The sequence below is a fragment of the Ananas comosus genome, linkage group 15 (genome assembly GCF_001540865.1).
Source record: "Ananas comosus cultivar F153 linkage group 15, ASM154086v1, whole genome shotgun sequence".
In the NCBI taxonomy this organism is placed as follows: domain Eukaryota; kingdom Viridiplantae; phylum Streptophyta; class Magnoliopsida; order Poales; family Bromeliaceae; genus Ananas; species Ananas comosus.
This window is the reverse complement of record NC_033635.1, coordinates 10477788-10498681: the sequence shown is the minus strand read 5'-3', so window position 1 is coordinate 10498681 and position 20894 is coordinate 10477788. Positions and strand designations below refer to the sequence as shown.

At 36.9% G+C, this 20894-nt stretch overlaps 2 protein-coding genes across 2 annotated transcripts; both read right to left on the bottom strand.

Annotated features, from left to right (window-relative positions):
- On the bottom strand, positions 1409–6123 carry LOC109721081 (cyclin-J18-like). Its single transcript, XM_020248500.1, has 8 exons — positions 6029–6123; positions 5834–5942; positions 5611–5709; positions 5499–5516; positions 5345–5415; positions 5125–5251; positions 4994–5054; positions 1409–1753 (listed from the first exon to the last, which is right to left on the bottom strand). The coding sequence occupies exons 1-8, from the start codon at positions 6121–6123 to the stop codon at positions 1635–1637; spliced, it is 699 nt and encodes a 232-aa protein (XP_020104089.1). The 3' UTR covers positions 1409–1634.
- On the bottom strand, positions 6865–20028 carry LOC109721119 (putative 3,4-dihydroxy-2-butanone kinase). Its single transcript, XM_020248541.1, has 20 exons — positions 19770–20028; positions 18598–18671; positions 18435–18498; positions 16441–16553; positions 16321–16368; positions 15951–16022; positions 15773–15862; positions 15023–15196; positions 14743–14826; positions 13663–13718; positions 12000–12130; positions 11828–11920; positions 10897–10961; positions 10092–10235; positions 9968–10011; positions 9231–9314; positions 8382–8449; positions 8177–8289; positions 7974–8069; positions 6865–7387 (listed from the first exon to the last, which is right to left on the bottom strand). Exons 1-20 carry the CDS (start codon positions 19807–19809, stop codon positions 7265–7267), a joined length of 1776 nt encoding a protein of 591 aa, XP_020104130.1. The 5' UTR covers positions 19810–20028; the 3' UTR covers positions 6865–7264.

Genomic DNA, 20894 nt, shown 5'->3' with positions numbered 1-20894 from the left:
TTCGACGATTTTATGGTTTTAAGTTGTGTCTTAATTCTATTAATAAGAATGGATGCAAAAGAAAATGAATATAACAAAAGATGATGGTTTGATGTAGACTAACACCAACAACCAGTGTAATTTCCTCTATATCTATAAACTTATATGAAGCCATAATATTTTTTGTCACGTGGCATGTTACCTTTCATTCTCATAACTCAACTTTAAATCAAACCACCTTTTTTTTTTTCTCAACACACAATTTTTCACCTCTCCACTCCTCTAATTACATGCAAGGTGCAACATTTAATTATACGCACCATATTAATATTTTATTAATGAGTGAGTTTTATAACTTTAATCAACTCATTTCTTCATTAATCTCCCACCCCCTCTCTTTTGTAACTCGTTTGCATGCACCATAAAATTTTCTTTTACCATGTAATATGTTACCTTTCATTCTCATAGCCCAATTTTAAATCAAACCACCTTCTTCTCTTCTCAATGCCCAACCCTTCACCTCCCCACTCCTCTAATTACATGTAAGGTGCAACAATTAATTACATGCACCATATTAATATTTTATCAATGAGTAGATTCTAACTATAATTTTATTTTTTTAACAGTTGAATTTAGTCATGCAAATTAGCTGTACTTAACATGGTACAGCTTTTTATATATCAATAAGACAATAACCCGTAAATATAAATTTTATTAAAATTTTTAAATTTTGCTTCTAGTATCTACCCGCTGCATCGCGCAAGCCTCTACACTAGTATAAAATTAAACTATCACAAAACAAACTTAAACAAATACTCTGTTTATTACAGTTTGATAAATACACCAATGCAAATTCTCACCATGCATCACTTTTATCATCATGCATGAACTTCCCAAAAGAAAAAAAAAAAGAAAAAGAAAAAAAAAAAACTCCTCACCTAAGTTCTCAGCATATATCCTTTTCACTTGGTAGGTCAAGCATCATAATTATCTCTTCAAAATGTTACAAATTATTATTCCATATTTGAGCTCAGAACATTCCGATCACGCAATACCGATAATGTCGAGTCGTCGCCTTCATTAGCTCTTTCATTTGGATGACCAAGGTTTCTACACCTATGTAATTTCATTTCCCTTCAAATCCTACCAAATTTGAGAGAATTGACATACTACCAAATAAAGAGAAATATTCAGAAATTTTCCGCTTTTTTATGTTGTTTTTGAGTTCCGGGAGAGCGATAAAACATGATAAAGATGCCCTAATTTGGTAGTTAGGTTGTAATGCAACAAGAGTATCTATTTTTGAGTTCAACAACATGAACAAGTCGAGCTCCTTTTTAAACTCCTTTATTACTTCATTAATCTTCCTAGATTAGATTCTTTTGCAAGACAAATAGGATGCAAATAATCAACACCAACAAGAGCCAACTTGTCACAAAAATTTTGAATTAAATTGCAAGAATGTATTTACAGTGCGAACAAACTAATTTGGATTAGTCGCAGCAAACAAATCAAACTAAAGAATGAAATTTGTGTTGATACGAGCCACAATGACAATTCCTAAGTACGCACTCCGATGAATGTCGCAAAGATAATGGCCTGCATTCACTCATTTACTGCATATCTAATTGGTTCTTACTGTTTTGTCGTAAGCTTCACGGTAAAAAATGTTCATCAATCCTCTGCTTGATCCCTTCAGGTTGCAGTACGTGCGTAAGAATTCTCGTAACGATCTCCGCTATTTCTTCTTCGTCATAGGATGTGACAAACTTCACTGCAAATTTAGGTTATTAGCTCTTTTGTCATAAAAATCAGCACATAACATAACACTAATCACAATCAGTTCGAACAGATATGTATCATATGCAGTATATAATACTATAATTTATATCATACATGAGCGGGGGCTCGTCTCAAGCTCGCTAATTAGACTAATATGTTTCGGAAATATGGGCATGGATTAAGAAAATGAAATGTCTATTGTTCTGAAACATAGAAAAAGAGCACAGAATTGAAGGGCTTGAATCAATGTTGCATTTAAACCACCATATCAGATCCCCTACACAACCTACAGATCACTTTATACGATAGCATGCAGGTCTCATTGATTGATCAATAGCAGGAATTGGATAGGGATCAGAGGAAGACACTTTTTAACTCTGATCATTAGAAACTAGCATATGTACCACAATTGTACTAGGTGAGTAAATTATGGAGTTTGTTGATGCACTTACCTTGTCTCCTTTTTCTGACAAAAATTGAAGGACAATTATTCCTTTCCTTACTATACATGGTAATGCTAGGACAATGCATTTTAGAAAATAGGAATCTACCTAGTTCATAATTATAGGCAAGGGAGGATTTGGATTTAATGGCTATGCATGTTGGAAATTATTGAAGTTGGTGGCTGAATTGTAAATTGCTATCACATCGGTGTCGCAGGACAATTTGTTTGCATTCATTAAAAGAAAAAAAGTACTAATGCATCTCAGAATATACACATGCAGCAAAAGCGTTGTTTCATCGGGCAAATTCGGAAGCATCTGGTATGCAGTCATTTTTGTTTCAGCACTAATAGAAGGTGTGAAAAAAAAATTTAAATGATAGGTAGTTGTTAGGTAAAGGCGACTTAAGAGTAACTGCAATTTAATCAAAATTAATCAGCTAGAAAAATGGCTCCTTAAAAGGCAGGCAACAATAATGGCCTCTAAGCTTCCGCGCTGATTTACAGATATCATCGCATAAAATTTTTGGACTCGAATTTCTTTTTGTTTTAGCATAAAGGGCATCTGATCTACTCCTATCCTAGTTTTCTCAGGACCTGTTTTATCGCAATGTTTATTGAAACGAATTATTTCCCCCTTATTGATGCATATATAGGGCTTAGTTGGACAACCTATCAGAACCATCAGAACATAGGGTACATATTCAGTCAGTTTGGATGGTTTTTGAAAAAGAAGAACCAAAATCAAAATGAAATTTTCAGGATATTTTTTGTTAAGTTTTTGTCGAACAGTTTGGTAATTTTCAAAAATACCAAACAGAAATGAACTAACATAAGAAGATGAAAAAGACAAAACACAAATGCTTTTTTCATTCAATTGGTTTAGTTAATTTGGGGTTCACTCCACTATGGGATTTTGATCTTAAGATCAGATGCATCTTAAAATTGTATATAAACACACCAAAATTGTCTATTATACAAAATTCAATCCCTCCTCCTATCTACATGCATTTTTTGAACATCCCTAACAACAAATCTCAAGAAGCACAATATATAACTTGCTTTTGATGGATGAGAAAAACTACAGGATTACCTAAAATACTTCACATAAATGGCTAAAATTTTAAGTATGCTATAATTGCACAAATGATTCACCACACATCTAACTTATTTTTCTAAGACATTCTTAGTTTCATCGAAAAAAAAAAAGAAGGTATGATGCTGCCCCTTGTACAACCATATGGTGGCACACAACAAAGATATCATTTGTAATTATGAAAGATATAACATACAAAACTAGGTAATCACGATCAACTTCGTGCAAAACATGTTCCTGTGAGAAATGATCTATCAAGCATGCATAACGTATATAAATGTCTCGAAAAAAAAAAAACAGAATAGCGGATAGAACTCTGAGCACTTTGATGGATAATGAAAAATGACTCAAGAGAGATATGTTAGGACTGCAGCATTTCATTAACTGTGTGGGAAGTTTACTTACTGGCACCTTTTTATGTTAGTTATGATCTATGAATTCGGAAGCAACAAATGGAACTTGTACAAGCAACAATTATTACGATACAAAATTCAATTCTTTCACTTCTCCTCTGCCGTGGTGCTTAGTTTTTCCATGTGTTATTTTGAACATTTTTCTTGTGAATATTTATTTTACAAATGCTGATGTCTCAAGTCACTAACTTCTCCTCCCTCAAAAATTTTTATTATGTGCAATTTTGTGATTTGGTGGCTTAAATCTTTGATTGAACATAAGGATCTGACATCTTGCTGGTCACATCTTTTTCTACGAGCAGTGCTTGTTATGCCTCCGACCTGATACTACGCGGAAGGGCCCATTTCTCCATGACCTACTTCATTTTCCTATCTCTCTGTTACAGTTCAATATATGAGTTAGTTTGTCTGGTCAAATTGATATATATATATATATATATCCCACTGATGCATTACGGTTCAATGTATGAGTTAGTTTGTCTGGTCAAATTGATATATATATATATATCCCACTGATGCATAATAAACCTCACAATCAAGGATTTAAGTACCCATCGGCATGTGCCATATGCACCATGCTGTATCGTGTCAGCAAGATATCAGCACGATACAGTCCCTGTACCGATGGCACAGCTCAAAATCCTCTTTTTTTTAAATTTATAAGTAATTTCCTCAATGAAGTTCAAAATATTTGATAAAAATACATAATAAATAATTAGAATATTTTGTTGCTTAAGAAAATAAATATTTCATGTCATTATGTGCCGGCACACATGTACTTTTTGTGACCGGCACGCATCGACACTGTTTTGCACACACTATGTTGTGCCTTTACCGACAATTTTTCGGCACGATCCCGTACTACGGCACTTAAATCCTTGCTCACAATAACCCCCTCGCCACTAGTGACATGCTCGTCAGCTCGGACTAACACTTTCAGACGATCATCATCCCACGAAAAATGTGTAAACTTGGAAGCGCAATCCATTGCAGAACCTCCTTACGGTTCTATTTGTTACGAATCCACGAATGAGAATAACAACTGGAAGATCTAAGGCTTGGTAGAGTAGGTCAAATTGAGATATACAACCTACAAAACCTCTCGGCGACACATGATAAACCCTCGCAATACAGAGTTATTACACCTGGATCGGCGACAAACCAACAACACAATAGAAGGAAATATATGTGTTTTATGTGTGCATACATAAATGCAAGTACAGGAAAATCGATAGGCGCAAAAAAAAGCGCAACACCGATGAGATTGATTCAGAAAATTACCCCAAGGAAGAAGCGGAAACTCCCATCGCTGCTTAGGGACCGAGATGACGTACGCAGTAACCTGATCAGAAGAAACAAACGAGCCGAATAAGTAGAACTGCGAATTGCGATAGTTTTATTGCTGAACATACGAGAGTCGACGCCGCGAGCGCGTAGGGAGCGCGGAAAAGGAGTGAGGCATCTTCGGTCTCGTAAAGAAGATCCATGATCTCCATGCACACATCTAAGGCCACGAGTTCCCCGAGCTTCGACAATTCCCTGGCGAGAAACGGCAGCGCCTGTGCTCAGAAAACAAACTAGAATTCGCCAATGCTGGAAATTTTGATTTGGAACCGACAACACGGAGGGCACCTGAATTGGACAAGAAGATCCTCCAGGTGCACGAAAGCGATGTTCGACGCTCCGATATCGTACCCTAGTACCTGAAATCGCAAGCGGCGGCGGCATTCAGTTGGGATTCGCAGCTCGAAAGACGAGATTGATACACGCATACGTATACTGGTACCTCCATAAAGACGAGTTCCTGCGCGTAACGAACAAGGAAATTTAGATCAGAGTAGAAGGAAAAGGAAGGGGAAAAGAAGAAATGAAAAACAATATGAAGCTTAGAACATTACGGCGTCGGCGAAATCTCGGGAAGTGAAATGCTGATCGGCGATGAGGCTGTCGCCCAACGCCTTCAGGCTCTTCACGGACAGCGGCCGGGAGTCGTGGAGCTGCCGCCGCCACCGCCGCCGCCCGCAAGAATTTATTTCAGTAAAGATTCCCACCGATTAATTCCCCAAAAAAAAAAGGAAAAGAAAAAAAAAAAAAGAAAAGAAAAGAATTGGGACGGATTACTTTGGTGGAGATCCAGATGGAGATGAGGGCGAAGAGCTGGAGGTTGCTCTCCCTGAGAGGGCGCAGGAGCCAGCAGCTCCGCGCATTCGCACCGTCGTCTTCGATCAGGCTATAATAAGGAAGAGAAAACAGAGTTAATAAGAAGAGGAGGGGGAGGGAAAAGGGAAAGGGAGGAGAGGGAATTGGGGATAAGACCTGGGGAGGAAGCGGTGGGCGAAGAAGGCGAGGGCGGTGTACTTGACGACGGGGCCGAGCTGCAGCGACTTTGNCCAGAGTTCCACCTTCGCCATCGCACGATGCCGCCGCTGGCGCTGGCGCTGGCTCTCTCTCTCTCTCTGTCGCTCCCTCTCTCTCCCTCTTTGGCGGGAAACAACACCCGTTTACTTACTTCGAAGGGAAGTTCTTCAGTGCAGCAGTCCGAGACCGCTTTTCTTTTTTTTTTCTTCTTTTTCTTATTTATTTATTTGTTTTGACCTGCAGATCCCTTGCTATATAGAGACTGTGAATAGTCGGGTAGCGAGAACTCATCAGCTTCCCAGACTCGGCCTTCACCCTCCAGCTCCACCGAAATAAAACGGTCCATTTTCACACTACTGTCAGCTCAATTCTCATACAATTGCCGGTATGATGAACTCACGACTTCAATGATGAAATAAAATTGTCTGTGAAAATTCGGATGGTCTCGCAACTTCAGTGCTGAAATAAATCCAACCTCCTCCGGAATTCAAAAAACAAACAGGCTATAAACTAACTTTAACAGCTGAGGAATATATCTTATACATAATGACTGAGAAGCAAGATGCCTGAAACTCATTTTCTCTGAACAAAAGCCAAGCAGCTTGTCGACGACAATTTATTCTGTACACTTCTACTGACATCAAGTCGATTGAATATTTATTCTGATCTCTAATCAATCTGATATTCTAAGAATAGAACAAAATATTTTTTTCTTGATATGATATTCCACAACTTGTAAGCAGCAATTAGCAATGATCTAATGCACCATAATCAAATAGCTTAATGAGCACCACTGAGGGAAACATAAAGCAATCATTAAATTTGAGCTGCAACATTTAATTCCGAACAAATCAAAATGCTTAACAAAACAAGCACAGTAACGGCGGCAGCAGCAGCAAACTAACAGTTCTTTTCTATATAGTTCGACACTTATTGTCACGATAGGTTCCCTCTCTTACAGTCTCTTTTTTTTGTATACGGTGTTTAAAACTAGGTAACTGGCAGTCCAATAAGGTAAAAGACTCAGGGCTTTCTCAGCTCATGCGGAACACTAGCGGAAAGCGAAAGTTGTTAATGGAACAGGGTAAGAAAGAAAAAAAAAAAGAAAAAGGAAAAAATTGTAAAGAAATTGCTTTTGTTTGGTATGTATGTTTCATCCTGCAGAGAGAGTCTGCAACGGTGTGGTTAGCTTCGCTAAGGTCGCAGCTGAGCCTTCACCGCAAGGGCCGCAGCTTTGTACCATGCAGCCACGGCCATCGCGCCCGGGTCCGGAACTGAAGAAAGTAGATCTGGAGCAATGTACGAGGATCGACCGGCCTGAACATACATCTCGTCATCCGTCAGTTTATGTGACAGCTATATTTGTATTTGAATATGTAAAATATAGCAAGCTTCCATATGAGTGCTACTTTAATAGAAATGTTGGAGGAAACCCCGACAGCTCTATCAGATTCCCACCACCAGCTTTCCACCTTAGCTAAAAGCGGAAGCTCAAAAATAGAGCAGCTTTTGGGATGAAGAAGCTCATTTTACTTCTCGCTCTAGCCGAAAGCTCTAGGCTTTCACTTCTCGTAGGGAGAAGCAGTTTCAAAAGCTAGGAGAACGTGCTTATCAAACCCCCCCAGAAGCCAAACCAGGCTCCAAGCAGCTAAACTGGGTGTATAAATGTAAATTATGTGTGACGCATTGATGCTGCACCAATAAAACAGATGATCGTACAGCAAAACAGATAGTCAACGATCATAGCGTGCAGTAAACCACTGATGCCCACAAAACTAAATAGATTACATTGTTATGGTGCATAAAAGTTAAATATTTTACCCATTATTACTATGATCTTTCAAGTTTCACCATTATTTGCGAATGCAAAATGAATTTAAAGGGAGAGAAAAAAGGAAATTACTTGTGCATGCATGTTTTTAGTAGACTCAGCACCATTCACAGCGGCCTCAGACGACAGTAGAAAAGCCGTCACAGGGTCATCACCAGCATCCAGCCTCTGCTCATGAAGAATATTTAATGACACGTTAGTCTTACATATCTACGATACTTCTCTTTAGAGAAAAAGAAAATAGAGAAGTAGAAAAAGAAAAAATATTTTCTTGCCTCTTTTAGAACATTCGATGCGGGAATGAGAGCATCCAACATTGTGCGATAGCCCGCACTGGCACGACCATACTTGCTAACAGCAGCGATGGATGCTTCTAGCGCATTAGACCCTAAGAACAGAAAGGAGGCATATTTCTAAATGTCATAACATAGGGACAAGATCTACTGATTTGGTGTGTATAAATATAACAACAGTGGTTACATTGTTTTGCCGTAATTTTTGAGCTTCCCTTTAAGCTAGCATATGCTGCCTTGCAGAATATGTCATACCTGTCCATCAGCAAATTGAAAAATACATTTTAGGGCATTTAGTCTTTCACACATACATTTTAAAATCATCTACTTACATAGGTATCAACTATAAAATGCGAATTTCAATTTATGCTTCTTGAAAGTGTGGTATGAAAATATTTTCAACTCAAATTAGAAGTCAACGCCAATTCACAGGGACAAAGTTGTTTTTGGATTCATAAAAGCTTTCTTTACAAGGAACATTTTTGCAAGTACAACAGTATTATATCTAAGAAAATAAATTGAAGGGCACATGAAGATTAAGATTTTGCAGGGATTTGCACATGTATACACAACACTTAAGGGACACATGTTAATGTTTTTCAATATATAGGTCTCCAAGTTTGATAGTTCCAATAGAAGATAGCTGAAATCCTAAATATATAAACTAAGGCCTTATATAAACCAAGGCCTTGTTTGGCATAGTGGCCCTTTTTTTAAAAATAGAATTTCTGTACAAAATAGTGAAGAACAGAATGGTGGATTGCTTGTAATCCTTATATGTAAGTTGTTTGTTTGGCAACAAAAACTAAAAACTTGGAAACAACTTTCTGTTTGTGCGTTGTAAAGAAATTATCATCCATCACTTAGCCAAGGTGCCTTGCAAGCTAATCAACCATGACAACAAGAGAAAAGTTCTTCTGCCGCCATATCAAATTATACAGTGTTTAAAAAAATAAAAAGCGGGCAACAATAACAAACGAGGCCTTAATTTAATGTTAATAATAATATTAAAAGGAAGATAAGATGGGTACTGTACAAGATGCCACTTGTTCCGCCCATCACCCTACGGATAGTGGCCCCGATTTCATTCACTGTCTCAGCAGCATCATTCATGGGGTAGCTGTGTAAAGCAGAAAATTCTAATTAGAGTCCATAAAATTGTTACCCTAAGTGACTAATGCAATTTATCTAAGATTTGTCTCATTTTGTCAGTCTAAATGACTAAAGAACTTATCTAGTTTTGTCTCATTAACGATAGATTTATATACAGACAAAGCAAATTCTAAATGGCAATCTAGAAGGACAATAAATTTCCCCACAATGTTTCCTCAAAGGCCTCTATAAATTCTACCAAAAAAAGAGAAAAAAAATGCCAGACCCTGCTAAACATAAGTATTGTTGCATATGACTATCCAAACTTCAAAATGTTAAAATAAATATATGAACCTTCGTACTTTCCTCAATCAACCACACCTAGCCCTGAATTCAGTTAATTTTTCTTTACGATCTTCAATCAGGCATAGTACTAAAACACCCGTAAAGATATCCAAGCATTCAAAAGAATAGAGGCATTAAATCACTTGGGTTCCATTTGATTGAAGATTAAAGAATTCGGCCAGATGGTTGACTGAAACAATCATAAAGTTCATGTGTAACTTGTGAAGTCCAGGTCCCACATTGCAACTGAGCAAATGTTAATAGGGGTCTGGCAGATTTTTCCCACCAGCCCAAAAAAAAAAAAAAAAAAAAAAAAAAAAAAAAAAAAAACTGTACCGCTTTCTCATGTCGTCCAGCACAGCCACTGCACCTCTATACATCTGAAGAGAAATTTCTGTCATGAACCATTAGAAAAAAAAATACAAATAAAACAGGCAATATGGCCTAAATGAGGACTCACAGTAGTTCCACAGTCACCATCGCCCACTTTACCATCCCATTCGTTTAGGCTGTCCTTAAGAGCGATAATCTCCTTAGCAGCAGCTTCGACAGCAGCCTCGAGAATAATGCCTTGTTGGGTTAGCTCTTGGGGTTTGCTAAGCATCTGCCACAGGATAAAATGTATGAAGCAAATAAAAAATATATCTGAAAAGAAGATAAGGGTTATCTTATACATTACGTATATCTTAAAGCCTGAGAAATATAGCCCCAGAAAAAGAATGTAATAAATTATTAGTTTAGAGGCCAACAAAAACATGCAGTTGCATTTCACACATAATTATAATAGAGGATGAGGTTCTAGGTCAAAAAAGAAGGAACAAGATAGCAATCCTGGTTAATGACAGCATTTAGCAATTTATGTACAGAGTCAAATTTTATTTGCAGTTGCATTTCACACATAATTATAATAGAGGCAATGAAGTTCTAGACCAAAAAAGAAGGAACAAGATAGCAATCCTGGTTAATGACAGCATTTAGCGATTATGTACAGAGTCAATTTTATTCTCTTCAAGAAAACTAGGCATTATCTTCTCACAACTAGCAATTGTAATATAACCAAAAAGACCCACATTACTTTTATATGATGAGTTCGGAAACTCAGATATCAGAAGAAGTGCGCACATTCACAGCGTTGACTGCTAACATAGTTTTATGAACATAGACATATTATACTACTGAAATTATGTACTTTTCTAAGAAGAATAATGCTGACCTTTCATAATAAAATAAAACAAAACCAAATAAAGTATTTTTTTTTTTTTCACCTCATCACTCCTTGTGGAACCAGATGCAGGAACTGGAACAGGAATTTTTGCAGGTGGGCGATCTCCTACAAGTCAGTGATGTATACCATAATACCATTAGTCAACGCAACAACCTACCAAACAAAGAAAATTTGTACTACTTGGGACAGCTGTTGTCGTTTGAGGATGTCTATACTATTATCCACTTATAGTCGCATCTCTCCATGAAAAGGTTTATATGCAAAGATCATACTTATATAAAAAATCAACATCATAGTATGCCAAACAGAAAAATTAAAATATTAATTACTTCAGCAAGAAAGATACACTAACCAAGTGCATTAATTACTTCAACAAGATGATAAAAGTACATATGGCCCTATATAGATTAAAAGAATTCTTGCAATTAATGTGGTTTTAAAAAAAAAGGGCAACGAACAACTAGATGTTCAAGAAAAAATAAATGAAATATTAATCACATCTTGAAAAAAAATTCTTAAACCCGAAGAAATATTACAAAAGTGTATAAAATTTTTGGCATGTCTATAAATTGCTCCATGTAAAAGTTAATATACGTGAGAAAGAGCCTCAAGAGTCGTTTAAAAAAAAAGAAGGTTATTTACAAAATTCATCAGTTTAATGTTACAAGGAATTCAGAGAAAAATCCTAAGGTCCGAGAACCGATCTACAATACAAAGCATTCTATACTTCATCAGCCAACCCCGATCTTGAAAGCATTAAATAACCAATTATCTCATATAAACATTTTGTATTTTCTTGTCTAGAGAAGCTCATCCTGTATACTATATGTATGTTATACCTAACAGCAAGATATAGCAAGATATCAACAACAATTCAGCAATTTTAGGTGTGTTACAAGTAGATGGACTTAGTGGAACATATTTTATCGCAGCTTATCGAACTTGATAATTTAGTTAGATTGCTTCATTACCTTCGACACCAACAGGCCAATATGGAGCCTTGGTTGGGGCATCTAGACGCTGCAAAATATCCTCGTCTGACTTCATAATAGATATAGAAAATCCTATACCAAAGCAATTTCATTATCCAATTAGTAAAAAGAGGTTTTTTAAGTACGCCAAAAGCTTCTTGAGTGAACTGACCAGCCATATCAAGTGAGGTCATAAATGTGCCGGTGTAAACTCTGTCAACAGCAACTCCATGTTCCAGCTGCAGCTCAGGAATTGCCTTTCTGGCTGCAATCATTAGCTCCATCAGCGGAGTAGAACCCAATCTGTTTAACGTGACAATAAAGACAAGTTAGCACAAATGTTCTTTCAACATGCTCATTGCTTTTTGTTTCTAACATTAATAATGATATTCCATTATTAAATATTAACTAATAGGTAGTGAAAAAGATACTGTAGCAAATAAACTTCAGGGAGAACTGGGAAAGCATTAATCACTACACTGATGTGACATTAATATTACACTTTATAACATCCATCCTAGCCCTGCCAAATCAACCTTGTTTTGGGCATGCCTTGCCTAAATTTGATGACATAACCACATTTCTGACGGTTTAGTGCGCTGACAATCAATCTATAGCACATTTCTGATTCATCTCCAAGGTTGTAAATAGCAGGCACATAGCTTTTGAAGGGTCTCATACCGAAAAGCGGATAGCGGGCGCTATGAACCCAATAGCGGGTTTCATAAAAATAAACTTACTATGTTTATGTTCCTTATAAAAAATGCATATAATTTTGGAGAAAAGACAACTTTGAAGAAAAGACACCTAATCATTCCTTGTTTTAGTATTGCAAACCTATACATATTTAATGTCATTATCTATTAAGATAAACTTTAAAATATTATGATTTAGCAAACCAAAAAGACTTAAAACTAGAAAATCTATAATCCATTAACAGTCTAAATAATTTGTAAATGGATGTCAAAAAGGATATCTTAGGTAAATGATTAAAATCTTATTCATCGGGAAGACATTCTTCTCCTCCTTCACTAGAGGTATTATGGTCATCCACTTGAGAGCCCGACCCGATTAAATGTTTTAACCCGTTTGCAATTTTTTAAGCTTTGGGCTCATAGCGCCCACTTTCTAACTGCTTTATAGCGGCCGCTTTAACGGGGACCCTATGCTGTTAAAGCGGACGCTATGAACCCGATCCACTAAATTCCACTTTAGAAATTATGGCATAGCGGTAGCACATAAAATCTGTTATATCAGCTGCTATGGCGGGCATAGCGGTAGCTATTTAAAGCACTATTCATCTTAGCTTTCAAGACTACATATATTGAAATTAAGTAGCAAACCCTCAAAATATTGCCAAAAGAACCCATGCTTGGCTAGAACAGTACCAATTTGGTTGACTTTCAGCTATTATGAAACATAATAATTCCAACTTCTGAGGATAGTATGTTCACCTACAAGGTGATTCATCATATCATGAGAAAACTGCAGTTGAGGCCATATATAGTGTGTAGTTATAGACATCTTCCCATGGTTCCTATTGACCAATCACCACATGTCAGTTAAAGCATATGAAAAGAGTTTTCCTGAACAAAATAATTATGCATCCAAACAGGCCCCTAGGCTGTTATAATAACTTGCCAATCAATCCTCTGCAAAACTACTCTTCACCCTAATTTACATATATTTTAATTGGCACAAGCAAGCTCGTTATTGAAAGAGCAAAATCTTGACAGCGGATATAGATTTCCTTCTCATCAAAATAAATTAACAATCTTCAACTTGCAAAGTTAAATCAAATTGCAAAACAGGAAAAACTAGGAAACAGTATTTACCCGTTAATCATGAGAACCACTCTGCTTCCTCTTGTAATAGGAACATACTGAGTTTCCTGCAAGCAGTTGAAACCATTTCAGAACGAAACAAGGACATACATATACAAGGACAAGTTACAAATAACACAAATATTATAACATAGTAAAGTGCATCTACTGGTTTTTCCACAAAATCATCTGCATATATATATAGAGGTTAATCACATCTTGAAGTCACATACCACTTGTACCACTTGCTTCCCCATGACAACATAGTCCAACTATGATTGGAAAATGCTAGTTACCTTGAATTCGGAAAGTTGAAATAAATTTCACTTGGTAAAATAACCCAGTTCTTGATAAAAAGAACATTCAGAAGGCCAATAATGAAATGGCAATTTCACTAAATGGAGTTGGTAATGCAGAATTATCTAAAGAACATTCAGACCCTGTTCTTGATAAAACAACAAATATAAAGGTTATTGATTCTTCTTTGTTCTTTTTCCCTGTGCATTGCTTGCATAAGTCAAAATCATGTAATTTTACGCTAACAAGGTAACACGTAAATTTTAGAGGCTACACACTACAATGTAGAAGCAACCATGCAAAGTCACCTTCAGACACTATTTAGCTGCTTTCAACATAGTGATATGCTGATTTAGCTCGTACCTTGTTTGATATGTAATAAAAAGACAGAGAGGTACTGTTATATGATCCTGCTATATGTAATGCATAGCAATTTCGGCAAGTTTAAACTTGTTATTTAAGGCAAAGACAACTCTTACCATATATTGTAAGAGGACAAATCTGTCATTGTATTTTTTTGTCGCATTGACAAAAATCCCACAGGAAAGACAAAATAGTTACAGTTTCTCAGGTTAATACCTTACATCAAGTTATAAAAAAAATTAATAAATAAAAAAATCAGCAGAAAATTGAAGAAACATAACTAGCATGAAAAGGAAAAAATAAAGCTCACTTGCATGCATATATAGGTTCATGTCTTAATTTATTATTTATCATCCAGTTGATAAACTAAAACAGTACCAATTAAAGCAACATCAAAAGAACTTATGAAACATCAAAGCCCAGGACTTATACCTGTGACAATATCTGCTTGAGAACATGAGATACAATTACATCAACAGGTTGGAGCTCAACAACAGCAGCGCCTGGTTCCCCATGCTGAAAAGGCCAATTACTTTTCTTAAACCTTATTTGTGCAAATAAATGTAAGGCTCATTAAGATGCATTCCAAATAAGAAGCAGCAACTGATAAAAAGAGGCTTACAAGTAACTAATACAACATAACCTAGATGAAGAGTAGAACCAGTGTCCAATTAATGCAATTAGCAACATCTAAAATCATGTAGTAACTTACGATTCCAAGACCAAGCTCCATCAGTCCTGGACCTAGACGATCCGAAGTAACCTGGCCAGGCAGTGTGCACACTGACAAAGCAACACCCATTGTTCCCACCATTTCGGATGCATGCTTTGCTTCTGCAGCAACATCAGCAAGTGATAAGCCAGCGTCAGCAGCAGCACCAGCAACCTACCAATTAAAGCAGATACAAAATAAGAGACAAACAAAAGGATCCGCATATCATGCTTTAAAATCACGTACAAAATGTATGAATATGGCTTTGAACATTTCAACACGTAATTGGCAACAGATTGCACAGAAACGGTAAAGCATACAGCCTTATCTGAACTGTAATGCATCTGAAATGGCTACAGAGCACTTAAAGATTTGACTGTACTGCCTCACATTTCATTCTGTATGATTATAGAAAAATCCTTTCAAGTTCAGTTAGATCATAACAGATTCCGCCCAAAAAGTCATAGAATATTAGTCAAGTAACGGAAACTTCCAATTACATTACATAATATTCTGTCAAAAATTTTCAAAATGTTATCACATGTTTATGGTTAGGCAGTTCAATAAAAAATATTGCATGATTAGGTAGTAAAAGCAAAATTTAAAGTTCAGATAGTCATTTTGAAATGTTCTGTTGTTCAGGTAAGGTCAGTACATTTTACCAAAGAAAAGAGTTCTTCATGTTTCCAACCTACAGCAACTGAAATAGGCTTTGCTCGTATGTTAATTATAAGCACCAAGAATATGTACCTTGTTAACAAGTACAGTTCCAGCCAGACCTCTTCTCCCAGCTATGCCACGCGGTGGCGGCAGAGCACAGTCATCCCCCACAATAACCATCTGCAGGAATCAAAACATTACAAAACCTAACAACATTATTTTAATGAGTATTTACTTTTGATCAAGACACCAGATAGATAGTAAATACCTCCACATCATAGCCTTCAGATTTTGCTTGCTCAGCTGCCAAACCAAAATTGAGCCGATCACCAGTGTAGTTCTGTTAACATTCAAAATCAAACCTTGTGAGAAAGAAAAGAACTTACATAAGCTAGCAAGCAGAAGCTATAAAGAAAGATATAATCAGATGATGACTTATCAATATTTTTCTTGCATTTAAAGAATAATTAAACAAAATAGCATTTTCAACTATTCCGTGAACATTGTAAGGGCACCAAAACAAGAGTTACGTAAAAGGTTCACCCCCCCTCACCCCTCCTGCCTCCCCCACCCCCCCCAAAAAAAAGCACATTGAAAGAGTCAGATTTGACTAGCATAAATAAAGGATAACATAGTACCGTGACAATCAGAAGGCATCCTTTAGGACCTGTTACAGCTCGAATAGCCTAAAATGCTAAGTGGTGTCAGCACAAGTAACAAATAATTGAACTGAAAAAGGAGTACCAAATGAACCATACAGCTAAAATAGAATCAACAGGTGGAGATGTGAAAATATCTCCGGAGACGGCTGCTGTCAACATCCCTGGCCCAACAAATCCAGTATGAGCAGGCTCATGACCACTTCCACCTCCTACATAGAAGAATGCACAGTTAAAACAAGTACGACTACCACAAAAAAAAGGAAAATAAAAGCAGAAGGGAAGAAAGTGAGACTAGTTAATAAGTTACCATAGGCTAGCATCAACCAACTGAGAATTGGAAAACTAAGACACTAACTGGCGTTATTTTCTAATCTAAGGGTATCAGAAATTTCTGATTGATTCAACTCTAATCCTCTAATTCTGTGTAACTTTCATCAAAAGTTAGCCTACTTGTACAAAAGATTGCTCGACATAAAGAGAGTTCATATGGATCAGGTGGTTGTCAGTTGTCACTGTTCAGCCTGGAAAAGGCCAGAGTAAAGGACCATTTGGAAATGAAGATTAAACATAGGTCTTATGGGAGCACCCAAATACTGATCCACACATTGATCAACTTCAGAGAGTTAAACACAAAAAGAGAATTTTGGTTTGGGTCAATGGGGCTTAATCTACAGTATATCAAAGTTGAGATAATACAGACGATGCCTTCTCCAGTACAGCACCATTTTGAAAAGAATTAAAGACAGAAAAAGTTGATATTACCAATATATTAGTAGATGTCTTTGGTGTCCATGGGTAACAATCCATTCTACATATTAAAAGGCAGGACATCGGGGTCAGACATCGATTACAAAGCCTAGGCTTGAACGCTTGAGCAATGACACTTGTATGAGGGTAAAAAAGACCTTTCTTATCTTCTACTTCAATTAAATCACATGAACATGCCACAATCAGATAAACATCAACTCCCAATTCTTAAATTAGAGCACACATTTATTTGACTATGGCAAATGGGTTCAAAGTCCATAGGAAACATCATAGAAACATAAACACTTGAAAGTCCATCTATAGATAACTATAACAAGCCTGAAAAGGCAATTTAATTAGAGGAAATATCACTACAATATGTATGCAAACCGTGATCGCCTACTCATAATTAAGCAAACTATATGATTAATCTTGTTTATTTGCATCCAGTAGCCATCTTGGCACAAATTGGTTGCCGAGTCACGTGGCTATCCCATGGTTCAACTGGTCTAAGTAACGCATCGCCTGGTCGATGTTGGCTCAGATTGTCTAGTTGGTCGTCCAGATAACCGCTCAAAACCACTACAGAAGAACTAGGCCAAAGGACAAGTTCAATGTCTGAAGGACAAATAAGGCAACATGTCAAAAGAAAATCATGTATGAATAGCATGTAGGTTTAAATTGGGGTTCATAGCTTGTGAAAATCCTAAACCTACTAAAGTGTCCAATATAATACCAGTCAATATATATCTTTCATATGTCGCCCCAGTTGTTTTCTTCCAAATGATATAGCACTTTCGGCAACTTCTTTTTCTCACTTACTCCTTACGGAAAGATATAAAATCCTGATAACGTTGCAAGGAGTTGCATCACACAATAGGGTGCGAGTCAATAGGGCCAAAATTTCCAGTAGGGAGTGGTATTTACGAAATCCCATTTAGCCTAATCTGATACTGATTTCCTTAAATGAAAATATATACGTCGTAAGTACGCACAAGCATGCACACGTACTGTGCATACACACGCATGCACACGTAGTGTGCATACAAATGCATGCATGTTTGTGTGCACACATGCATCGAGACCTGCATGTGCACTTATCGTGTTTCCAAAACAAAATTGTGTACTACATGGGGGCGGACATGCGGTGCCGATAGGCAGGCGAATCTATGTGCATATTCACACAGACAGGAGTAAGCGTGCACAATGTATGTAACATCATACCATTTTTTACATTTCATCAGTATCTACATACATCGAAAGCCCTATTAATTGACCACCTATGCCAACTGTTCTAAATGGGATCACAACAAGAACTGAAAGCATAATTGCGATGTCGTCACCTGATATGACCGCAACCTTGTCGTAGGTCCTGGCCGACACGTCAGCACGCAAGACAACCTTAATCTGCAATCCATCACACCAAATGATACGTTGCGATCAAGACTCCAAAAGCAAAAGTGGCCAAATCGCTCAGAAAAGGCAATTATTGGTCATTAATATTACCAGCGGAAAGCCATCCAAGTACTGCAAACCAGGGTACGTCTCCACCAAGCCCTCAATGAACTCAGTCACGACATCTGCATGCAAAAATATTAAGTGAATCTCACTGCACATTGCATGATAAAAAGTACGCCAAAAAAGCCAGAAATGCTCATCAGTGAGGTACTATATCTCCAATACGATACGAAATTAATTCAGCAGTGCATCAACAGATATGCAGCAGGTAAGATACTTGATCAGGAAACACAGTATCAAATCTCACACAAAAAATAAAAAAAATTAAAAATTAGACAAATAAAGAATCGAAAATCTCCATAAAACAAGATAAAAAGCGAGGAAATGAAGCAAACGAACCAAAACCACATCTCCCAACGAATCTCACATCAAATTGCATATAGCAAGAACACTGGACAAACCGGGAATTCTCATCAGCATAACACCATATCTCTACTCCGCTATGAATTAAACTCAGCATTGCATCAACAGATATGCAGCAGCCAAGGTACTTGACCCAGAAATCAAATCCGGTGCAAAAAAAAAAAAATAATAAATAAACTAAAAATAATCCAAAATCTTCATAAAATACGCACAACAAGAGCTGACATATATAGAAAGAACCAAGAAGCACATTAAATAACTTAAGAACACCGAAAAAAAAAATCAAGAAATTCGCTGAAAAAACAGAAATTCCCATCAGCATAACACCATATTTTTCCTCCAGTACGAATTTAACTCGCATTCCATGAATAGATACGCAGCAAGCAAGATACTCGATCAAGAAGCACACTAATCAAATCTCACAGAAACGAATAACTAAATAAATAAATAAAGAACACAAAATCTGAGCCGAAATGAAGCAAAAGAACTGGAAATACTCATCGGCGCAACGCCATTTCTCTACTCCTACACCAATTTAACTCAGCATTGCATCAACAGATACGCAGCAACCAACATACTCGATCAAGAAAACCAGTAATCAAATCTCAGATGAGAAATAAACAAAAAAAAAAAAACCAAAAATAATGAAAGAGTAAAACACGCATCGAGATCGCCGAAACGAAGTAAGAAACACCCCAAGACCGACCACACTATGGTCGAACACGATCAAGAACCACAAACCCCCCGCAAATCGGGCTCAAAACATACGAAAAATCAGAGAAAAGGCGAGAGGAGACCATTGGGATCGTTGACGAGCTTCTTCCCCTGGTACGCCATGGCGGATTCTCCGGATTTCGCGATCGATTCCTCCCCCAGATCACGCGAGATCCCGTCGCATTGGCGGAGGAGCAGGAACGCGATCGATTGATCGGCCGGATCCGATCGCGCCGCGGAGGGGCTTCGGAGCAAACCCTAGTCGCCGACGAAGATATAGAGAGAGAGGATAGAGAGAGAGAAAGGAGAGAGAGAAAGGAGAGAGAGAGAGAGGGGAAATGGTAGAGAGAGAGAGAGGGGAGTCGCCCCCTCTTATTCGCTTTGTGAAAATGTATCGAGACCCCCCTCAACTATACAGTTATTCTAAAACCTCCGTCTCCACTATAATTCTTTTCACTAAGACCCCTCAACTTCTAATTATATATAACTAACTTATTTTGATTTTTTTAAAAATTAGAAATTGTACTAAATTTTTTTCTTGATTTTACCGAATTTAAACTTCAGTGGTCCTAATTAAAAAAAAATTTAAAGTTGATGATGCTACTTCAGAAACGAATATAGTTGAGGGGGTCTCCGTACATTTTATGTACCTCTCTTTTTCTCTCTCCAGTGTTTTGAAATGATTTATTTCGTGACGAGGGGGCTTTTGGTAAAGATTCCTCCTGTCCTAGTAAACAAAAAAAAATAATGTGGATTTACGAAAATGCCCTTGGCGTCCACGGGAAGCTACGGTTTTGCTCGGTTGAGCTTAACCAAACGGGATAAGAAGGGGTAAATTGCACGATTAACCCTACATGTTTAGTAAATTTTTGTTTGGTCCTCACTGCCTTAAGTTATATATTTGGCATCCTGAATCCTGATCTTCTCCTGTAAAGTTATTATTTTTAGTAAAAAAATTATAAAATTTAGGAGTTGTTTGGTTACATTCAGTTATAATTATACTACAGTTATAACTATATATAGATTTAAAGTCAGTAATTGATTAATGTATTTGTATTCAACTACTATATTTGTAACTATATAAGGAGGATCAATTACGGCAATAGTTAGTTATAACTGTAGTATAATTATAACTGAATGTAACCAAANGGTTACATTCAGTTATAATTATACTACAGTTATAACTATATATAGATTTAAAGTCAGTA